This window comes from Cyprinus carpio, chromosome B1, assembly GCF_018340385.1.
Source record: "Cyprinus carpio isolate SPL01 chromosome B1, ASM1834038v1, whole genome shotgun sequence".
Taxonomy (NCBI): Eukaryota; Metazoa; Chordata; class Actinopteri; order Cypriniformes; family Cyprinidae; genus Cyprinus; species Cyprinus carpio.
Genome location: NC_056597.1, coordinates 37459692 through 37483850, shown reverse-complemented (window position 1 = coordinate 37483850; position 24159 = coordinate 37459692). Strand labels below are relative to the sequence as shown.

The window sequence follows — 24159 nt, the reverse complement described above, 5'->3', positions numbered from 1 at the left end:
GTTGGGTGATGGTTGGGGGGATGGGTAGGGTGTATTTGTTTGTTCGGGTGGGCTATATGGCAAAAATGACCTTTTAATAAAATATAAAAGTAAATAACTAAATTGTAATTAAATTGTATTATTTACAAATTACAAAAGTAAATAGACAGTGGCCTATGGCTATGATTTTAATAATAAAGTTGTCTGATTAATTTTATAGTCTCGAGCATTCAGAAATGACACACAAAATGTTTTTACTTCAATAAAAACAAGGATTAGTTTTTGTAAGGGTTGTGATGTCCACATGTTTTTGTTGAAGAAATTATAGAGGCTAGTATTTCTATCGCAAAAAGGTGGCCAAAAATTAAAGATTAAGTGAATTAAATGGAACATTGAAATTCTAGATTAACAGGATTATAAAAACCTAAAAGTGATGCACGGGCCTCATCTTGGGCTTTTTTCTTTTGCTTATCTCGGCGCCGGACTACTGTTGTCTTTTCCCGGGCAAAGTTGTCCATCAGTTATGATCATTTGCAGTCAGCCGACAGTCACAAACATGAGGTGAGAGCGAGCACACGCGCGGCTGCTGGAATGGCGTGTCACGTGTACTTCGCCTGTCTACTGTCTTCACTGTGAAATACAGTCTATGCGTGAAAAGCATTTTTTATAATTATGTTTATATGTTTATTTACTTATACATTAATATACATATAAAATGAAAGTTTTTTTTTTTTTTTTTTGCGCAACTGGGATGGTGCCCCCCTGGGAGTTGGTGCCCTACTGCGTACTCTGTGTGGGAGTGGTGGTACTGGACATAGACATAAAAACCTATGTCTATGGTACTGGATATGTCGGCTGTCGCAGTATATTCATTCCATGGATAGAATGTGCGCTGCAGCATGATACAATGATATTTCTTCAAAACCAGATCGTGGAGACATTTTTATCGTCCACGATCAAAAATATTCATATCGCACACTCCTTCCCTCGGAAGAAATCGCAGACCAAGGGCAGACCGGACCGTCCGCAAGGGCACTTTAGCGTCGGACCCAAAGACTGTATAAAAACAGCTCAAGCCCCCCCGGCCCCCCACTTGTGCACGCCACTGAACAGCACTGCCACCCCTCAAAACTTTTGCGTTGCAAATTTTGCATTCGGCCGTTGGACTTTTTTCCTCTTTAAGGTTAAAATACTTCCACACTGCTGACATGGCTATTCTGTAAGTTAGCTAACTCTCATACTCATGTGACTATAATTGGCTACTACTGTACGTGACAGGCTGCACGCTTAACTGGATGTCGCAGCAAGGGAAATGCTAATATTCAAGCATTTGTGGTTTAAGCTAGATTTTCCCATGGTTTGTGTTGGATAGATATCGGATCATATTTTTTTCTCCCCTCCGATCTCCGATCTAGCGTTCTGGGCCAGTATCTGCATGATACTGATGACGTGGATCGGATCGGGACATCCCTAGCAAAGATCCCTGTCTCTACTCACCCTTCATTTTCCCTGCACAGCAACAATTTTCTATTTAACTCATTCAGATGACTGAATTATTCCATTAATACGTGATCTGTTGTTGAATACATGATAGTAAGTACAGCTGTTTTAGAGTACACAACCATATATCAGAGTTATTAATTATGGCATTTTAATTTATATCTTCTAATGCATTGAAAAAAGTCACAGAAAAATGATTTAATTTCAACACAGAAGATTAAGACAAATGGTTTCATACATCGTTAACCTAGACTTTTCATTGTGTCCACTAAACTCAGGAGGATGATCCATTGACCAGTCACTCTTCATGGACACACAGCTGGGTTCTGGAGGATCTGGTCTGTGAAGTGAATGTGAACACAACAAATGCATTTAATTCACAAACTCTTTTATTAATGACTTTTGTAATGAATTGATTCAGGTGGCTATATTATTCCATTAATATGGATAAAAAAAATACACACACACACACACATACATACATACATATATATGTATGTGTATGTGTGTGTGTGTGTATATATATATATATATATATATATACAGTGCCCTCCATAAGTATTGGAACAGTAAAGCTTTCTGTGGAGTCAAGATATTTGCAAATATTATTAAAAGATGAATATGCAACAAAACTACAGAATGTCACATTTTATTATTAGGTCTTTCAACACATGTTTTACCAAATAAAAAGGACAGCACTTTAAGAGTTCATCCCACTATTTGATGTGAGCATAAGTATTGGAACAGCTGAATTTAAGGCAGATGTAAAAGATTAAAAGCTAATATTTATTTGCAGATCCCTTGCATGCAATCAGAGCAGTTAGTCTGCCACCCATAGACATCACCAGACTCTTGGTCTTATGCTTTAAAATTCTTTTCCCCAGCCTTTAATGCAGCCAATTCCAACTGTTGCTTGTTTTGAGGAGTTTCTGTCTTTAGTTTCCTCTTCAGCTGGTGAAATTAATGTTCAATCAGATTTAAATCTGGAGACTGATTTGGGCAATCTAAGACTTTACTTTTCTTTGCCCTGATAAAGTCCTTGACTGAACTGGCAGGGTGTTTTGGGTCATTGTCCTGATCCAATATGAAGTGCTTTCTAAAGAGTTTGGTGGCATTTTCTTGAATATTAGTGGCCAAGATGATTTTGTACCCTTCCAAATTCATTCTGCTACTGCCATCATGCATGAAGTCATCATTAAAATGAAGAGGTCCTGTTCTAGAGACAGCCATGCATGCCCATGCCATGACACCACTTCCACCAAGCTTTACAGATGAGGTTGCATGCTTAGGATCATTTGCAGTTCCCTTTATCCTCCACACTTTTGTTTTCCAGTCACTAAAATAAAGGTTAATCTTTGTCTCATCAGTCCATCAACTCAGTTCCAAAACTCTACTGGCTCACATTTGTGAAGAATCTTGCCTTTCTATTTTTGGTTCTGATCAGAGGTTTGCATCTTGCTGTGTAGCTTCTGTAATTCTGTGTCAAATTCTCCTGCGGACTGTAGATGGACAGAGCATCACCCCACCTTACTGTATTGTTTATTTTACATAAAAGAAATTTATTTTACATTTCCAAATTTCACAGCTTTTTTTATTTGTCTGTCATCAGCTACTATTGTTTTTCTCAGCTGATCAGGTCGTCGTTGTTTGCTGATGTCACCGGTAGTTTCCAAACTCTTGATTTCTCCATGCCCTTTGTTTTTCCTTTAGTTCTTATTGACTTCCTCTTTTCTTTTAGCATCCAAATTGCTTGCTTTTCTTTCAGCGTCAGCTTCCTCGTCGTCATCCTGGTTTTTGTGTGTCATTGTCGAATGCAAGGCTTAGAATGCAGAAGCAATGGATATAACTGATAAGACACATTCCCTGCTTTTAATATCTGAAGAATTAATGCAACAGGACACAGCTGAACACTTAGAAAGACCTGTGAGCAACTGTTCCAATACTTATGCTCACATCAGATAGTGGGATGAAACTCTAAACGTGCTGATCTTCTTAGCTGGTAAAACATCTTTGTGTTGAATCACCCAATAATAAAATGTGACATTCTGTAGTTTTGTCTCATATTCATCTTTTAATCATATTTACAGATTTCTTGACTCCACAACAAACAGAACAATTTTGTCTTTACTGTTCCAATACTTATGGAGGGCACTGTATATATATATATATATATAATTTCTACATTTTAAAAACTCAAAGAGTGTTTCCCATTTTTATTGGTTCAGTCCCTTCAGGAACTCTCACATGCGATTTAAATGTGTTTCTGAATACTATTCTTTAATATTTTTGCTGGTAAGGTTTGTTTTTCATCAACTTCCAAAAATAATAAAAGCTATTTGTACTCTTTCCCAGAGAGTAGGTGAAATTTGTGCCAAATTATCTACGTGGCAAGTTTTAAGGTTTAATGTGAAATCATAAACTTCTTCAGTAAACATCATCGTCACACTGCAGCACACTAACGTTACTCCTGTACTTGAAGACAAAAACAGTTTACGCCATAAAACGTGCTGTTAATCTGTAAGAGAAAACCAAATCGAACTATTCACAGAATAACTTAACGCCTGTCTAGGCCTGTATCTTTTCAAGGAAATAACGTTACGTCGCTTCGTCGATGTGTTTGTAACACGCTCACCTGTGTGGAAACATATCTGAGGATAGTTTCTCATAATGCGGATTTCCATCTGATTCCATTAAAATTGTGTAAAGATGTTTCTGTTTTCATTAAATTCCAATATTTGCCGATGGATTATACTTTCACTTTGACGAACAACTGTGAAAATGGGAGGAGCGGTGTGTGGATGGGGCTTCCGCTAAAAAAAGTTAGTTTTTCCGGTTTTATGAGGACAGTTTAAACAGCACGTTAGAGCTGACAAAGAGATTCCCCGTCAATGGACCACAGTTGATCTACTTTCTCAGCACATTTGTGCGTCGAACTTATATAAGAGATGGACATATGTGTCAGTAAAAACAACAGCAACAGAAAAAAATGGACCTGCAGCTTTCAGAATGTACTCGCGTTTGTTACTCAGTCCCGTGCTGCCCTCTGCTGGTCAGGTCAAGTATCACAAAAAATGCGTTCATTCTGCTTCTTCAATTCAATTCAAGTTTATTTGTATAGAGTTTTTCACGAAACAAATCGTTGCAAATCAACTTTACAGAAAATTAAGTTTCTACAATATTTAGTAAAAACTTTTTTTTAGGTTTTATGACGGTTGGCAGTTCAGCTTAAAAGGTACCTTGGGCAGTAGAATGACATCAAATGAAAGTGAGGAAAATAAATCAAATAAAACATTAATTAACTATCTACCTAGATAAACTATATATTTATGCTAAATTCTTTCACTTAACCCAGGGGTTTATATATATATATATATATATATATATATATGCCTTTGATTCTACTCCATCCTTCTCAAACTTTTTGCAGTCTAGTAGTATGTTTCACTGTCTCTTGTACATCACAGCGGTTGCATTATCCAGTGACGTGTTTTCCTATTCTATGTAATGTTTTATTTAATCCATATGATCTATTCTAAGATGTGAGACTAACATCTCTTCCCTTGGGCCTCTGCCCTTCCTCGTGCTATGACTACTTGTTTTTGTATATTATATAAATGATGTCCTGTATCAGCGATGTCCCAATATTCCTGCCACATTTAGAGAGAGTGCACCTTTATGATGGTTTTGACCTCTGCTCTACTTAGTGGTATATCTACTATTTCATGCTTTATAGAGTATTTTGCTAGAATATCCACAATCTCATTTCCTTCCACCCCTTCATGGCATGCAGATGGAATATTTGATAAATGACATCTTGTCTACATGACGTTTTCACAGATTGAATGCATGATAACGCTGATAAACTGTCTGAAGCTATAACAACACTTTGGTTATGATTATTTTCTTCCACACATTGTAACGCCAGTAAGACTGCTACTGATTCCACAGTGAATACTGACAGGTAGTCTGTTGTTCTTTTTTTCTCTACTACTTCATAACAATGAACTATTGAACTTTTACTCACTGTGGCATTATTATAAAATTTTCTTTTAATATTTGTTGTAAGCTTGTATTTACAGATGGCATTATAAATTTCCAGGGTGGTATCATTGATACTGCCACAGTGGGACTTATCTGCAACTGACTGAGACCTGCATTTTGTGCCAATGCATTCATGATTCTACATAATGCAAATAACAGCCTACATGAAATATACTGTTTATGAATATTCCAATATTCAGATTACAGTTTAACAAATAAGAGACTGTTACATCTTCTTTTCTTTCTTATGAGAACCGTTAGGCCTAATCCCTTACAAAAATTAACAATTCTTAAGATTAAACCACGGTAACCACAGATTTATTTATTTATTAATTTATTTATTTATTTATTTTTACACTTTTACTACAATAAAACAATTGCTACACTAACCTTAGCTTAACCATAGTATTTGAAGTAAAATTACACATATACATAAAGTAATCAATAAGCCAAAAAAACTTTTACACTTTTACTACAATAAAACAATGGTTAATTTTCGTAAGGGATGTGAAGCAAAGCTGTGTAGAATCAACTTTTGGTGACTACATTACTCCTGACACATCTAGTTCAAATGTTAAATGAATCAATATTTACTGCATTGTCTCTACTTTTAAAGCAGAGAGATGCCCAGAGAAAATGGCTTTGGCATGTTGAGGGCCATGGCTAAGGTTGCAATTGCAAAATTACAAACTATATATGTATACTGCATAAATACTCTTCCTTTAGTTCAGGATGTTTAGTAAAAGATGTTTCTCATGTCTCTTTGTGGCTTTTAGGAAATCAATCAAGATTTAGATATAGATCTAAACAACCTGCTTCCATGAAGGAGAAACGGAGGATGCAGTAGCTACTCTTACTATTTCTGCTAAATCAACACTGACCTGTGTCTCCCTCTGATGGCGGGCAAAGAAAGACATCAATAATTCGGTTTTATTTCTACATTTCTTCTGCGGTAAATAAATACAAGGCCTACTACTTAATTGGGTTTGCAATATTAATGTTGCTTTTTATTGTTATGCTTCAGAAAGCTGATGTTACACAAAGGAAAAGTACAAGCTCAGAGTCAAATCCCACCTGTAAGGAAATTATAAAAAATATTAATATTAATAAATAAATAACAGTGACACCTTCTGAGAAAAATCGTGCTCGATGCTTTTAAATAATCTTAACATCATCACTACACATTCCTAAATCTCGATGCTTTTTAGAGATATATTTATATTATTGGTAACTGTAAATACCAGAATAACTCTCTGTTTCTCGAGACAGTTTCACATATTGGCACGTGTGCGGCAGCACTGACGTCAATGAAGGATTACACCTTTCTCAGTCACACTGTACTGTTCAGACCACAAGACGCGCAGGAAGGAGAGATGTGATTGGCTGGACGCGGTTTGGAGGCGGGTTCAATCGTCCATTCCGCTCGTCTCATTGGTCAGAGCGCTACAGTAGGTGACGAGTCTGAGCGTTAAAACTTTTCTGTCCGTTCCGCTCGCTTCACACATACGAAGACAAACAACCAGGCTGTTTACTACAGCGTTCTGCTGCTTTCCCTAAAGATATCCCAAACAGCTAACATGCAAACGATTCAGAGACACTAGTTCACACAGAAAAGGTGAGTATAGTTTAACATAATTGTGTCGTTGATGTCTTTTTCATGTGTTTTTCCCACCTAGAAATACGACTAACGCGCAACTATTGTGCTTTGTCTTAGTGATCCCACAAGTCGTCACTCCTAACCGAGCATTTATTCTTGAATATATGCGTTTAATCCGCCGTCATGTGCTGTGATTTGCGCGGATGCATGTGAAATGATGTTTTCGGTGATGTTTTTGCAGTGCCTCCTCGCGCAGCTGTCACCGCGGATGTTCGTGCGCTCGTGCGTCAATGTCGTTTCGTCACGTGACCCACCGAGCTGCAAACTTAAGCAGCCTTTGTGACAAATGCATCATAATCACCGAAGCAAATGAGCCAGAGCAGTCATCGAAATCCTGCCTACGTTTATTATTTCTGAGAAATCTGAGAGATGAGACCAGAAAGCGGATTCAAACAATGTTTACTTTGAGCAATAATTGCTTGAGTAAATAGCATACTCATACTCGTTTGTTGGGACTGCCAATTTGCATGTTAATCGCTGCGTAATGCATACTTAAAAAAAAAAAAAGAATAGCATGCTTTGCACACTGTAAAGTACACAGTGTTCTGTTCTGAACACAGCCGTGGTTAGTTCAGCAGGTTAACTGCTGCTAGATGTCAAAACCACATCATAACGTGACATTTTCTACCCTGAAGACCATTCAGAATTGATCCATGCATTCAGACTTGATTATATAGTTTTCAAGCAACATAAACATCCCAATAAATCCATTATAGGCTCTTTTAATAGATGCTTTACCTATGATGGCCAGTTTTAGGATGCATAGAAGCATCACAGGCTTGTTTTTCCCTGCTGTAATAATAGTGACTCAATGGAAGCTGATAGCCTTTGACTGTGGAGGTCAGAAGGCTCACGTCTGAACCTGCAGTGCTTTTTAAATACTCTTTCTCCACTGACGTACCAACCAAGGGTTGATTAATCACAGTACATTAATACAATTCTTTTGTATGACAAGTTTTCTGAAATTTAAATACGCACTAATCTGCATACACTTTCAGAACAAAATCTTTGGATAAACCTAGGTTCAAAATTCTTGTTTTGTTGACATATTAAAGGCGTATAATATATGAACAACCCTATCTATAAACGCGTTCAGAATATAGATAGGAATAAAACTGTAAAGTTTGTATGTAAGTGCTGTAGAAGTGGAGATTTCTGGCTCAGCACATGAGAAAAAAAACTGCTTGCCTTTAAAGATATGTATTGTAATGGAAATTTACAGACACATAGAGAAAGTGTATTGTTTTGTCTGAAATAAGACAAGTTATGGGACCAAAATAGCACAAAATCTCAAAACTGACCAATGCATGAAATACATTTTTTTGTTTTTTTTACCTGTAGTATGTTGCCTCAAAATAGATAAATAAAATAAACTAGACAAAAAAGTTTGTCAAGACTTTTGGCTTGAGAAAACCTAGCCTGAAGTTTTTTTAAGTAATTGTAAAACGCTTAGAATTTGAAACCGTTTTAATAGATTACGTTTTAACACATTGTTTACATGACTAGCATGTTGTTAACTTGTTTTTAACATGATTAGTATGTCGTTATCATGTTGTTAACATGATCTTTGTTGCTAGCATGTTTTAACACATTAACATGATTAATGTTGTTAACATGTTTTTAACATGACAAGCATGTCACAAGCATATCGCTAATGTGTTTTAACACACTGTTAGCATGATTAGCATGTTGCCAGCATGTTTTAACACATTGTTAGCATGACTAACATGTTGTTAACATGTTTTAACATGACAAGCATGTCACAAGCATATCGCTAATGTGTTTTAACGGTTAGCATGTTAACATATGTTGTTAACATGATTACTGTGTTGTTAATGTTGCTAGCATGTTTTAACACATTTTTAGCATGTTGTCATCCTGTTGCTAACAACATAGGAAAAATAAAACATGGAGGCTACTGCGTCCCAAGCGGCACACTACTGTATATACACTATGCACTAATACACAATGTACTCATGCACTATGTACTCAACCATGTAATGTATGATTTTTATAAGGTTATTTTGTTGCCCCTCCCCCTCTACTGACGTAATTACAGCTGCGACAGTTGAGTGCATGAAGTGTCCAACATAAAAAAGCTCTGAAAGCATTGAAATCTATGCAATTTTCTTCCTTTCTATTTTTCTCTCCTCTTTTTTCTCTGGCAGCTAATGTTATTTTGATCATGTGAATATGTAATACCTCTTGTTCTTACGGCACTGAAAAAAAAAAGTCCCAGCATTCCACATTTCATTTTTTTCAGGGTATTTAAAATGCACTTTTTCTTTTTGGAGTTTTCAGTGTGAACACACTACTCGCACTATGTGTACTACAAAACATCATAGAATAGTGCATAAGTACGCAATTTGGGCTGCAACTCTAGTTTATAAAAATTGCTTGTCATCTTCTCAGAAGTACTAGAAACTGTACGACCCTTGTGACCTTCACCTCTTGTTCTGCAGATGGAGGACGTGGCCTCTGCCTCTGTTCTCGCAGGCCCGTCCCAGCCCACGTGTTCCCGCCCGCCGGGCTCCGAGCGCCGGAAACGTAAGTCCGGCACCGCCAACATCTTCCAGGGTGTGAACCTGCGGCAGCTCCGGCGGCTCTTCCAGGCGGCGGGAGACCCGGACGCTGAGCAGAGGGCGCGGATGGTGTGGGGGAACCACAGAGCGGCGTCTGGAGAGGACGGGGCGGACCGGGAGGAGGACGAGGACAGAGCCATGGCGGAGGTGGAGACGGGTCTGGCCCAGGCGCTGGTGGGGCTCAGAGTCCGAGCGCGGAACCGAAGCGGCCTCAGGGTGGAGGCTCATAAAGACGGCACAGGAACACGAGGGATGCGTGGTCATCACAGGTGAGACAGAGAGAGAAATGTTTCTACAAAATCATTATTATCTACAAAATAAAGCCTGCTTTTGATTTTGTAAACCGTAACCAACATCATTGTAATATTCGAATACAGAATTGCAAGCGCATTTCATTTGATTAACTATTTACTGAAATACAACCATGTGTTCAACTAAAATTGTGGATAGAATTTTTTCTTTTTAAATGTCAAGGTCACATTATACCCAAAATATAAAGATAAACAATGAGATTACATATTTTGCATAAAGTTAATGAATCTTGAATCCTTACTTGTCATGCAAAAATAATAATGATATATAATTTATATTGGTATTTACACTATTCTCATTACTTGCAGTGCAAAAATATATATATATTTAATATCTGTATTCATAAAAAACTAATTCTCATTACTTGAAGTGCAAAATATTTTTTAATATCAGTATTTATTAAAAATCACCTCATTCTCATTACTTGCAATGCAGTATACATATATATGTATATAAATAATTCTCATTATTTGTAATGTAAAAAATTATCCATTATAAAAAAGGCATTCTCATTATATGCAATACAAAAAATATAAAATAATTTATATATATATATATATATATATATATATATATATATATATCGATATAGAATCATTAAAGTATTTATATAAAATTGTGGTATTTATTTACTGCCTGATTGCAATCGATCAAAATCATTTTATTGTGGTAGTTTTTGTAAAATTATTATATAGTAATAAAAAAATACTATATTTCATTAATGATAATCATCTTTGAGAATGAAAATTACAAAAATTATTAGGTGAAAATCATGCACAAAAATATTTGTACAAAATTGTAAATAAATAAATAAGCACTTTTTTCCAAGTTTTTCCTTTGATTTTGGGATGAAATGTGATTTGCATGTGCTTTTATAGAATTTACCCTAGTAGATTTACTAGTGTTTATTCAGATGCGCATGGCAACTACACACACTGGCGTATGTGTGTGTGTGTGTGTGTGTGTGTTAATGGAAACATGCTAATCTAAACAAAAATAGGTTATGAGATCAGCCACAAGCCTGCCACATTATAAACCCTGTAAACAAACTAGAAAAGGCGTGGGTCTCACCCACCCACCCGTGAACATCAGATACGCATAATACTGTAATTGCATAGCATGTAATGATTTACATATAAAAAGTGCATTCATTATTGTTTAATCCCCCATCAGAATCAACGAGGGCTCACTGGCACAAACCTCTGAAGTCATAACTGGAGATGAAGACCATAACGTCAATAATGATGATGATGCATCTGCTTTGGGAGACTGTGGAGGGCAGAGCTCTTCTGAGGCTGGATCGTGTGACCAAGCTGACTTCCTGCCCCCAGAGGAAGAGCCTCAGGGGCCCTCGGGTGGCCCCAGGTGGAGCTGGAATGCCGTTCAGGAGAAGGACCCGGAGCGATACCTGCACCGGATCCGACACTGACGCAGCGGAGCAGAGCATTGCATCCAGTCAGATTCCCGCCTGAGAGACTCGCAGACACCGTAGATTTACTTGAAGCCACCGCCTCAATCAAACGCTAGTCTTAATCGAGCAACAATCAACACTACAGCATCTGCAGTGGCCAGGAATGCACATTAACAATAATCCCACAGGATTACAGTCCTGCGAAACCTTAACACACTGTTTACGGGTTTGTGCCATTCTCACATCCTCAGACCTGATGGTCTACCTTGCACAACAGTCAAACACTATTATAGTGACCGTTCACCTAGTAGTTCTGTCTCATTTACTCATCCTCATGCGTTACAAACCTCAAAACACCTTCATTCTTGTGCAGAGCAAAAAAAAGATGATAAGCTGCTCTTTTCTGACAAATATGAGTGAACTGAGGCATTTGAGCTCCAGAAAAGACAAAAATCGTCACAAAACATTTAAAAATCCAGCTCATTCTTTGGGCCGAATCTCATAATGCATATAATGAACATTTCCAGGTCACATTATACCCCAAAATCAAAAGATTAACAATGAGATAATGTTTCTTTTTCATAAAGCAAATGACAACAAAACACATTGTCATAAGTTGCAATGCAATATGGATACATTATCTATATTGTTAAAGTAAACTAAAAAACAAAACTAACTCCCATTAAATGCACTGCAAAAGTATTAATGATACATTACCAAAAAAGTCAAATAATTATTATACATTTTTTGACATTTGGTAAAATATTTATAAATAATGGTGCTGTCTTTATGCTGATAAAATCATTGTATTGCAGTATTTGTTTTACTATAATACAGTAAAAATATAGTATTTCAGTAATGAGAATCACCTTTGAGCATGAGAATTTGAAAATTATGAAAAACTAAAAATATTGGGTAAAAACATTTTTCCTTTTGACTTCAGGGTGAAAAGTGACTTAATTTAGTTGGATTCACCCAAGTAGATGTATTTCAGTGAATGGAGGCGGTTGTACTGCGAAAATTTGTTTTTATATATATAAAAATCATCACCAAATATAATTATCCAGTATATTACAAGTTATACGACTTTAGAAGGTTTGAAAAACAGTGCATGAGTCATAAAGGCTATTTTAAGCTGCTTTTTCATAATTTTTTGTATCTGTGCCTATTCACTATCATGTGCTCATTGTAATTATTTCATACTGAAAAGAGAAAATCATACAGGTTTGGAACAACATGTGGGTGAGCAAATGACAAGACGTGCATGTTTTGGGTAATCTTTTCCTTTGAATGCAGTGATGAAGTCTCATTGAAACTTCCAGAGCCCCTATTAGCTTTTATTTTTTGTGTTTCTATGACTATACGGGGCCGAAGAGTGCTGGGTTTCTATTATTTAATGATATGTGCTTGTATTTTGTTTTTGAAACACTAGTTTCTCAGTAGTTCTCCTTTTTTACGGGAGCATTTTGCCTCCCTGTGGTGTTTAAATGGTTAATATTTAAAAATATAAAAGAATGTATTAGCATTTACTACAAGACTGCAGTTCTCATCAATCCATTAGTGTTGTTTTAGATACAGATAGTCTGTGGTAATATGTAACTGATAGTATTATCACCTGTAGAAGTATGCTGGACACTATTAGTGCTGATTATTTAATGTCTTCTTCTGTCACTCAGACAGACATTTAGAAGCAATATGGAAGAAAACATGTAGCCGAAATCAGTAAACACTACTACATGCACAAGAACGAGTTCTTTTTATCCTCGTGATTAAGCTGGAACATCCAATTAAACTGTTTTTGACATAAAACTCAAGTCTGTTCCTTTTACTGAGTACTTTATGGTTATAGTTTTAGCATCTTTCATTAAATACATTACATTCAAATTATACAGTCCATTGACACGTTTTAAGTTCAGTTTTGTTGACACCCGTGAACACATTGTTTAAAAAAAAAATTGCAACATCTTCATTTTTCAAATTAAATCGAAAAATGAACAAAAGAACAAAAAGAACGATGTCACTGCGAGAATGGAACGTTCCAGTGTTTCTGCACGCGCTCAGTTGAGCTCCAAGGTGACTCCGCCTCCAGGTTATGAACGCCAAACAGGTGAGTGTAAAAAAGTAGAAAAATATAATGCAAATGGACAAAACAGGAGAAAGTGTGATTTTTTTAACGATTGTGAGAACAACGAAATTAACACACAAGTGAGGCAAAAAAACTGACCAGAAAACGCTTATGAATGATATAGTTGAGCAGTTCCAGAGCCGTAAAGCATTGAGGTTTCACTACAGCAGAAAGTTTCTCCTTCAGCGTCTTATTGACTTGGCATGCAGGTCACTCTGAACGTGGCTTTGTGTGTTCATAAAGTGCAACAGTCAACAAGGCAATGCTTTCCTTTTCATCATCAGTTATTCCTACTCTCGTTTGTTCCCAAAATCCCAGTGAAAAAACGAACTTAAATCTAGGCTATACTCGCACATCAACACCAGGTGAAGAAGGGTCTTCTGCTCTGGAAGCTCTGCGTGTAGGATTCGCTGTTGGCTCGCTGCGGCGCTCGCGCTGTCTCCACGATCACCGGCGGCATCTGCACCAGCTGCAGCGGGGTCTGTCCCTCCATCAGCGCCTGACTCAGGTTCAGGATCTACAGCAACGCAGGGCAAGAAATGAGCTGAACGATGGGGTCCCCTATAACAACAGCTTCAAAACGAATTAATTCAAAGTCAAGCAAAGGTAAAGTCTCAGAAAAAGATCTCTAGAATCAGAGCTGCTCTGCGAATTTATTCAGAGTCAAGCAGGTTTGAGAAACGAGTTTCAAACGATGCTCATTGTTGCAAATCAGGCTGAATAATTTTTTTTGTTGTTTTTTTTGTTTTTTCAGTTGTTAACCATATTAAAGTTCACATGAACCCTTTCCCCTTTTGAAAACCTCTAAGGACATTTTCAATGTTTTAAATAATATATTGTGGCCAAATAATAGGGCTGAGCGATAGAATTTTATCAAAATTTTTAATCACAGTATATTTTTCCCCATATCATGTTTGTTAGACCTAAAACAAACAAACAAACAAACAAACAAAAAAAAAATAAACCTGTGAACATGGAAACCAATTTAGGGCCCCATTTTATTAAATTTTTATATATATATATTTTGCCGGTGTCTGTTTTATGCTTTAAGACATTCATCAACATCAAAACTGTGTGTAATGAAATGAATCCTTAAATTAAAAATATAATTATTTTACAACAGAATAAGATTATGCACATCAGAACTTATTGTATTGCATGCATTACACATGGACAAAAATATCTCAGTTTCATTATCTTTAAACACAAGTATTCCTTAAAACTTATTATTATTTTGAGAAGTAAAATTTACTATACAATTGTAATATACTGTCACAATTTCAAGTTACACCTAACTTTTATTTTGTCATGAAGACCTTTGAGTTTTAGAACTGTGAAACTTCTGCACCTCTGAAGATTTGTAGGCTAAATATCAAAAAATTAATCAAAGGTTTATTATCGACATTTACAAAGATTATGCACGGATTATGCATGGACAAAAATATCTCAGTTTCATTATCTTTAAACACAAGTCATGAATGACTCACCTGCCTATCTTTAAACACAAGTCATGAATGACTCACCTGCCCCCTCATTACTGAGATCTGCTTCTTGAACTGTCCTCTGTCAAAACCCGGGTCTTTCTGTCAGTGTTAACGTAAATATTATTAAATCAATACCAAACATTCATTTCATGGAATATAAGTCAAACAAACTGGTGAATACCCAGCTGAATTTCAAAGTGATTTCTGTGACTCACCTTAAAAAGCTCATATAGATCTTCCTCAAGGTCTTTGATGAAGTTTGGGTCGGATAATTTGGGCAGAACTAATTCTCGGATCTCTTGGGAAAACGCAACTTTAGCCTGAGGCAGCCAAGCCCAGTAAAACGGGTCTACAGGACATACAATCAACAAAAAGACTGAACTGACTGTGCAAAAAACTACTTCAGATGAAACAAAACACCTCAAAATAAATTATGTCGCAATGATGATATTTGAATTGTTGTCAAGAATATAGCAATGTGATTGGCCAGTAGTTGGTCATGTGTTTGTGAGGTGAATGGTGATTGGCTTACAGGCTCTCCATGAATCTGGGTGTTTGAGAGGGAAGGCCAGACCGTTGTCAATCGCTGCCAGTTTAATGATGGGGTCCTTCACAACCACCCAATCACTGTCCTGCATGAGAAAAGCATTCGATAAACATATACATAAAAACACAAACTGAGACAGAAAGTCTCCCAAAGAGATCTAAACCCGCATCTGGTCACCCACCCTGTTGCTTGACGTATCCATCGGACAGTCATATTTGATGAGCCAGTTGTCATTCACTCAATATAAAAAACAATAAAAAAAGTAACATTTGACAAAAAAAATACAGTATACTGTTAATACCTATATATATATATATATATATATATATATATATATATATAGTGCACCACCAAACTCTAAAACCATATCACCATTCGTCTATTCTTTTTCGTTTGACCTTAATTCTGCTGGTTTCTGTGGTTACCTGTGTTTCTGATGATGTAGTCCAGCACCACCAGTCTCTCAAACTGTAGCAGCAGTTGGCGATTCGTGTTTTCTGGCAAAGGCTCAGCCTCGAACCGCCGGAGCCAGAAATCGGCGTCTTTATATCCCTCTACGAAGAGCTGGAATGAGCCCACCTACAAACAACCAACAGAAAACAAACCAAAAACCAAAATACAAAAAAATAAACAAACCTACAAACAACCAACAGAAACGAGTTCACAAACCTACAAACAACCAACAGAAACGAGTTCACAAACCTACAAACAACCAACAGAAACGAGTTCACAAACCTACAAGGACGACAGAAACGAGTTCACAAACCTACAAGGACAACAGAAACGAGTTCACAAACCTACAAACAACCAACAGAAACGAGTTCACAAACCTACACGGACAACAGAAACGAGTTCACAAACCTACGTGGACGACAGAAACGAGTTCACAAACCTACAAGGATGACAGAAACGAGTTCACAAACCTTACAAAAAAACCAAACAGAAACGAGTTCACAAACCTACGTGGACGACAGAAACGAGTTCACAAACCTACGTGGACGACAGAAACGAGTTCACAAACCTACAAGGACGACAGAAACGAGTTCACAAACCTACAAGGACGACAGAAACGAGTTCACAAACCTACAAGGACAACAGAAACGAGTTCACAAACCTACAAGGACAATAAATGTTTATAAACATGCAAAACTAATTTTTCAGCAGCTTTCATTTAGAAATGTATCACATTACAAACCTTGATTTGAAACAAAAATAGTGTTTGTAAAGGTACAAAAAATATTTTATTAGTAAATAAACTACTCAGATTGTGAGATCAAATTAGCCATGATGGTAAAATGCGAAACTTGGATTGCTTATGAGTAAATAAAAGAAAGCTTGTATTGTTAAAACTGAAGTTTCCTAAAAGGAATTAATGGGAAATTAATAGGATTTTTACCTCTAAAACCATACCATTGTGCTCTATAGAGTTTCTAAACCAAGGGTTATTATAATAACTAAAACATTTCATAAAAAAAAAAATGAAATAAAATAAATGTTAAATATAAATTTGTTTTAAAATGACATTTCAACTTATTTTAAAATTAAAATTACATTCGTTTTAATTGAAATGAACTGAGAAAATATTCAAATAAAAACAAATTCAAATTATACATTAAAACTAAAATTGCATCACAATGATACTAAAATAACATTATTAAAAAAAGTGAGTTCAGTAACATCTAAAATGTCTCCTCTTCCTCCAGACAGACAGGTGGCGCTGCCATAAACCTTACCTTGGGTGGGAGGCCAATCCGGTGGAAACGCTGGCCCACCTTGGGCACTTTTTCCAGCGCTAACCTCTTTCCTCGAGACTTAACTCGGTCGATGGCGCTGTAATTAAACGTCTCGCTTGCTAAATACACAACCTGAGAGAAAGAGAGCACAGAGAATGCTTTATACAGGACATGTCAGTCATCAGTCAGCGACAGAGATGGTGTGGGTAACCGTTATGTGCAGCTATGCGGTTGACTAGTTTGTTTTAGTGCATGCAAGCAACAGGAAATGAAAGAGGCTGACTAACAAACACCAAACCATCAGGAGCATTTCTACTTTCACACGTCCTCATTCACCTTGGTTTTGGTTTTGCACAAGTGTGGGAGTTGCTCTCATACCTTGGTGCGCGGCACGATGTTGAGCTCTAGTTTCTGGTCCACCAAACTGGCGCCGGCCTCTGACAGGTAGCCCTGATTCAGGACCAGACAGTCCCGGCCAAAAAAGCACGGACAGCAGAGTTTCTGCAGCCATTTGGTCCATTTGGGGTTCAGCTGACCATACGGTTCCTCATTCTTTGGTTTGAAGACACCAATGGTCTTCTGTTGGAGATGAGAGAGAGAGAGATTTCAGGTCAGGTTTTTCTGAAGCGACACGTGCGGTTCACATCTTACATCTGGAGCACCACAGTCTGCTCAAACTGAGACTTTCACAAGTTACTCTGACAGTAAAACAACATTTTTCCTATGAGCAAATCAAATAAAAAATGCTACCGTACACTTTACATCTCACATATTAGACTACAGTCACATTTATAACCAGGGTTATTATAGTTAACTAAAATTAAAACTATAAAAAAAACTTGTTTCATTAACTGAAATAAAATATTACAATTATTTTAAACTTATTTTATTTCAGCTAGTTTCCAAGGCAAAACTTCTCGTTTACGTTTACTTTAACTTGATGTACTAAACTAACTAAATCTCAGAATAAATAAACTATTCTGCATAATTAAAAAAAAAGAAAAAAAAGAAATGCACAAAAATGCTAACAGTTTAACTAAAACAAAAAAAAAAAAAAAAAAAATTAAGAACAAATTCAAAATATTCATAAAAACTTTCAATGTTGAAATCTCTATGATACTAATAATAATGTAACTATTTCATGCCAATCCACAACATTTTCAGTAATCATAGACGCTTTCCAGAACCTTCACTAGAGACACCTCATTTTGGCTTGAATTTGATGCAATTTCATAAAAAAAAAATCAAAAAAATAAAATAAATAAATAAATCATCCAATATGGGAAATGTCAGTTTTCTTTCGAGGTAAAACACTATTTTCAACATTGATGATAATCAGAAATGTTTCTTGAGAGGCAAACCAGCATATTAGGATGATTTCTGAAGAATCATGTGACACTGAAGACTGGAGTAATGATGCTGGAAATTCAGCTTTGCATCACAGAAATAAATTATATTTTACTATATATTCACATAGAAAAAGAGTTATTTGAAATCGTAATAATATTTCACATTATTACTGATTTTACTGTATTTTTCAATCATATAAATGCAGCTTTACTGAGCATAAAAGACTTCTTTCAAAAACATTTTAAAATCTTACCGAAGTGTACAACAGTTACATATTTAACCTTATTTGTCACATTTATTGATTTCCCAACTAAAAGTGACCTTTAACAAAGACTGGCCTCCGTGACTCATGTGTGATTTGATTTGACCAGCGCACCACCTGACCATACATGTGGTCTGTGCCTTGTGACTCATGTGAGTTGCCTCACTAGTGAGCAGATGAAGCTTGCCACATGTTCACTGCTGAGAGACAACACCAGCCCTGCACCGCTGAAGATCACAGTTCTGCCCCCTGCAGGCTGGAGTATGAGGCATAATTCAGTCAACTCTCATCTGACTAACTAAACTAATCCTGGTGACTAATAATCACATCCTAAACTAAAAAACAAAAATACCTTTATGGATGAAAAATCGGTTTGTTTGCAGTTAGGAATAATGTTTTTTGGTCACTTCTGGTCACCTCACAGCCTATTTTCTGTCATTTTTAAATTAAACACTCAAAACTTTAAGTACTAAAATCACTACAACTAAGTGAGAAAAAAATAAATCTAAATAGAAATCATAAAAAACTCCTGAAAACGACAAAAGCACACAGTAAAAATATAATATAGCTAATTAAAAACATTATTGAATACTAATTTTTGTCTGAAAAATAACACCGGTGGATGTACATGCATCACATTTCTGAACACTCCTTACAATGAAAAAACAAAATGTCCATGTAATATTTACCTTGATAGACTAAACTTCACTGATACTGTTGTCTTCTCAGTACAGTAGGCCTACACTAAACATAATGGTAACTGCAATAAGATCCCATTAACCATCATGTATGTAACCATAGAGTATATAACAATAACATCCCATTAGTTACTACATTAAAAAAAATCAATACATTTGTTACAGTATTTTAAAATGTAATCAATAATAATAAAACTGTTCATTATTCATTCATTTTATCTGAAATCCATTAAATAATATTAAAAGATACAGCTTTTGTTTTTAATAATGTAAAGCATTTATTATAGACTAATAAAAGCTTTTCATTGTTAGCTCATGTTAACTTCTGTAACTGACTAATGTTTACAAATGAAACTGTATTGTAAAGTTGCCAAAAATAAGAACTCGCTCCAAATCAAGCCAAACTTTCAGACTTTTATGAGAGCTGTTACCTGTGTTAAGGTCTCATATAAAAGACGTGGTGCATATCTGCTGGGTAATTAAGTGTGTAATGACATGAGCTTTATAATACACTGTAGTTTCACTAAATAGAGCTTCAACGAGAAAGTGCCGGTAAGCTTTTTGTTTATGGATCAAACAGCTAGTGAGCTGCCTACCCAGGCATTGTGAGGCCTAAAAATGCTATCTAGGTTGATATATCTAGATTTTGAACTACGGGCCTGATGAGGCTGCTGTCCTGTGCAATGACACAGCAAAGTGACAATTACCTTAATTTAACCTAGTTTTATCACACATTCATCATGTTTAATAATTAGTGATTGCACAGCTGGGCCTGGAACAAGAGTGCAATAGAAATGCAAAATAATTAACCAAAAAGTTTCCAAAACACATTTAAGCTTCACATTCATATTATAAAAACACATAAAAGCGCCTGTAGATGAAGAAACACAGAGTTGTCCAGCTTCAGCTGTACAGAAACAGATTTCTGGAGACTCCAGGCCTGAGCTCATGACACAGCTGTTACTCTGACTCCTCCACACACAACATGTCCAGCTCTATGTGAAGCTGTGCATGCACAGAAAACTGATTGACGGGCTTATGTAACGGGTCACAGATCAAGACGTGAGGACCTCTCACCCCTGCTGAGTCTTTGACGAAGTAGCTGCCGCTGGAGCCCTGGTAGATGCGCTCGGGGTAGTTGCCCTCCTCGATGGCCCGCTCCGCCTTCCGGATGATCTCTCTGAACTCCGGATCCTCCGGGAACTCGTTCCTGTGCGGGTCGCGGGGCGACGCGCCTCGGTCTCGGTCAAGGAGCGGCTGTCGCTCGCGGCTGCGTCCGGGACTCCCTGCCGGCAGACGCACCACGGAGCCCGGCGTGCCTCCAAATCCGCCCCGGGGACTGGCCGGCTCGGCGGGACCGTAGCTGAAATCGTTGGAATCGCGAAGCGGAGAGACCAGCGGGCTCGTCTCGTCCATCGCGGAGAAGGGAGAGAGGAGGAGAGCGGGGAGAAAGGGGAAATTACGCAGGAAAAGCGTTTGTTTATTGCCGCAATGAAATGATGCGGCTCCGTACACGAAATTGCCAACAAACAAGTCACATGACAGCCAGCTTCCTGAAAGAGGTGGGGCCCGTGCGTCATCGCGATGCTACTGGCCAATCAGCGCTTCAGAATTCTCTTGGTTTTCCACATGCACACGCTGATTGGTTAGAATTATACCACCCATATCGAACATGTGATAAAGCACAACATCACTGGAGTTAATTCATAGACACAGCGACAAAACCAGAATTTATAATTGCACCAAAAATAAAAAATAAAATCGAAAAATAGAGCAATAGCATAACATTTAAGGCATTAATGTTTGCCTACAACACCACCACTGGCTCTGCACGCCTTTACCTAAATTCATTACTTCAGACTTATTTGCCCTCTAGAAGCTTGCGTTCTGCAAGTGAACGTCGCTTTATTGTTCATCCCAAAGAAGCACAAAGTCACTTTTACGGACTTTTACACTAAATGTTCCCTCCTGCTGGAATGACCTGCCTTAGCCATCTTCAAGAAACTACTAAAAACACATCTCTTCCATCTTTATTTGACCCTCTAACTCTAGCACTCTCTATTCTTATTCTATTCTTAAAATAAAAAAAATATTCTTATTCTATTCTTAAAATAAAAAAAAACTTTTAGACTTGCACCATATTCATTTACTGCTTGTTTTCTTAAAAAAAAAAAAAAACATCTGACACTAGATTTTCTAATCTTTTTGCATTCTATCTGTTTTCTTTTTATTTATTATACAATTAACAAAACCAAAAAAGGCCTCTAACACTAGCTTGCTCTATTCTTTTTCTATTCTATTATACAATTTAAAAAAAAAACTTGCTATGTGTACTGCATTAAGCTAACTGAGACTTGTTATAGCACTTGCATATCATTGCTCTTTTGTTGGTTTTGATCGCTTCCATTGTCCTCATTTGTAAGTCGCTTTGGATAAAAGCCTCTGCTAAATCAGTGGTTCCCAATCCAGGTCCTGGAGAACCCCCATCACTGCACATTTTAGACGTCTCCCTGTTCAGACACTCCTGATTCAACTCATCAGCTCATTAGTGAAGACTCCAAGACCTCAAATGTGTGTTTCAGATGAGAGAGACACCAAAACCGTGCAGTGATGAGGGTTCTCCAGGACCAGGATCGGGAACCACTAAATGACTACATGTAAATTTTTTAAAAATTATTTTTCAAAATATTTAAGTATGACTAAGCATGAAAACGTGTAAAATATGTTGCATAATTATGTACATGTGCATACAAGGACTTTGTTTTAGTGTCACAAGCTTCCAGTACACAGAGACAACAACACAGAGATAATAAAAAATAAGAAGAGAAGAAAATACACATATGTATATGTAAATAAACAAAAAATGTAAAACATAAATTGAAAATTAAAATAAAATGAATTGTATGTACAGGTGTGCTCGATAGAATACAAGCTATAAATTATGCATAAACCTTCAAAGTTTAATGCTTCTCTTTTTTTTCTTTTTGCATACGAGCTGCATAATAAAAGCTACATGCAAATAGAGCTGAACACAGAGGCTGCGCTTGTCTTTATAATGGAAGTGGATGGGGACTCCAGTTAATTACTCTGTTTTTATGGTAGTCCATCTATTCAGAGCTAAATACTTTTTGTGTTTCATGAAAGAAGACGTAATACAAAATTAAAACGTCATGAGTGTGAATGGATGACAGCTTTTAATTTTTTGGGGTGGAACTGTTCCTTTACGAACTGTCGTCTGTCATTTTCTGTAAATCAGTGAAGTACAGTACCCTGTACATGTACAGCTTCAACTTTCTGAAGCAGTTATCTGAATGGTGGACTTTGGGGAAGTGTTCTCCGTGTGTTGCTGAACTGGAGGAAGATTACATGCGCGGACAGACGCGACGCGACGCGGATCATGAAGCTTGCTGTAGCAACACGTGTTTCCAAGGGAGGAGATGCAGAGACCCTTAGTGCAGACACATTCACACCATGATGCACAGCTCAGATCATTCAGTTCAGCAGCAGTGTGTCGTTATCTCAATGTCTGCTGACACGGTGGAGGCAGACTGTCATCTGAAAGCAGAAGACTCTTCCTCGGTTAGTGAGCTCTCCTTCAGCCTGCAGAGCCTCCAGTGTCAGGATGGGTGAGACAACTTGACTGATTCACTGATAGATTGACTGAGTGATTTAAAAAGTGCATTTTATGGAGGTTAAATGACAGTGTTAGACATAATTTATTGACCCCTGTGTATGTGCATGTGTGTCTGTGAATGTGTGTATATTTCAAAAATATTTAGAATTTATACTGATATGTGTTGTGAATTGTTTTTCTATAGATATTAATCATATTTTTCATATTAATCAATAATATATAAAACAAACACAAAGGAAAATTAAAACATTTTGTAATACTATGCAATTCGTCATATTTTCTAAATGAAGTCTTAAATTTAAAGTGATCGCTAAAGTGGTTTCATATTAATTAACAGTGGTTAATTTTGAATATGTGCTTTATTTTATATATTTACTTAATTTTTTGCTGTTTTATAGCATCATATATTGACACACTGAGTATTTTGGAAATGTTTTATATTAATTAAGTCAAATCTGGGTAATTTTTTGGGGATTATAGCTACTAGTTTTATGCTCTAACTTTGATGCACATTTTCTTTAAGTCTGCGTCCAAAGAGCTCGCCCCCATGGAGGAAGCTTGTTTTGACTCCTGAATGCATCAGTCCACCATCCACCACCCTCTCCAGGGAGAGCCGACAAAACACGCCGACAGGTTCACATGCACACACACACACACACACACATACACACACACATGCCACCACACACACATGCTGCTTAATTTACTCTCCTCTGAGGACACTTCAAACACACACACACACACACACACACACACACATGCTGCTTAATTTACTCTCCTCTGAGGACACTTCAAATATCAATATCTTAACATTCATACCATTTCAAACTTAAATTAGCAATAC

General features: G+C 36.8%; 4 protein-coding genes across 6 annotated transcripts in view; 1 reads left to right on the top strand and 3 right to left on the bottom strand.

Moving 5' to 3' along the window:
* LOC109105037 (NACHT, LRR and PYD domains-containing protein 3-like) overlaps window positions 1–4346 on the bottom strand; it is a 106727-nt gene extending 102381 nt beyond the window's left edge. Inside the window, exons 1-2 of one of the 3 annotated variants that reach the window (XM_042717355.1) lie at window positions 4112–4346; window positions 1718–1819 (exon numbers count right to left, since the gene is read on the bottom strand). In XM_042717355.1, the coding sequence (XP_042573289.1) occupies window positions 1718–1819; window positions 4112–4170 (161 nt within the window). In that variant the 5' untranslated portion in view covers window positions 4171–4346. The remainder of the gene's footprint in view (window positions 1–1717; window positions 1820–4111) is intronic. The other 2 variants (XM_042717354.1, XM_042717353.1) reach the window with 2 other exon arrangements.
* The window catches only part of LOC122135992 (lipopolysaccharide-induced tumor necrosis factor-alpha factor homolog), a 613569-nt gene that overhangs the window by 522233 nt on the left and 67177 nt on the right, over window positions 1–24159 (bottom strand). The window lies entirely within an intron of this gene.
* On the top strand, window positions 6965–12526 carry LOC122135990. The gene is made up of 3 exons (XM_042717377.1): window positions 6965–7135; window positions 9640–10028; window positions 11245–12526. Exons 2-3 carry the CDS (start codon window positions 9640–9642, stop codon window positions 11498–11500), a joined length of 645 nt encoding a protein of 214 aa, XP_042573311.1. The 5' UTR covers window positions 6965–7135; the 3' UTR covers window positions 11501–12526.
* LOC109057666 (phosphatidylinositol 4-kinase type 2-alpha-like) lies at window positions 13293–21261 on the bottom strand. The gene is made up of 9 exons (XM_042717387.1): window positions 20759–21261; window positions 17750–17950; window positions 17372–17503; window positions 16064–16217; window positions 15820–15875; window positions 15624–15723; window positions 15307–15440; window positions 15131–15190; window positions 13293–14124 (listed from the first exon to the last, which is right to left on the bottom strand). Exons 1-9 carry the CDS (start codon window positions 21095–21097, stop codon window positions 13963–13965), a joined length of 1338 nt encoding a protein of 445 aa, XP_042573321.1. The 5' UTR covers window positions 21098–21261; the 3' UTR covers window positions 13293–13962.

Bases quoted from the DNA above. Each gene is read 5' to 3' on its own strand.
- LOC122135990 (XM_042717377.1), top strand. From the start codon at position 9,640: ATGGAGGACGTGGCCTCTGCCTCTGTTCTCGCAGGCCCGTCCCAGCCC. The intron at 10,029-11,244 runs GTGAGACAGAGA...ATCCCCCATCAG, and splicing joins GGGATGCGTGGTCATCACAG to AATCAACGAGGGCTCACTGG.
- LOC109057666 (XM_042717387.1), bottom strand. From the start codon at position 21,097: ATGGACGAGACGAGCCCGCTGGTCTCTCCGCTTCGCGATTCCAACGAT. The intron at 16,218-17,371 runs GTAAGGTTTATG...GGTTGTTTGTAG, and splicing joins GGATTGGCCTCCCACCCAAG to GTGGGCTCATTCCAGCTCTT. The intron at 15,441-15,623 runs GTAAGCCAATCA...TATGTCCTGTAG, and splicing joins CCCAGATTCATGGAGAGCCT to ACCCGTTTTACTGGGCTTGG.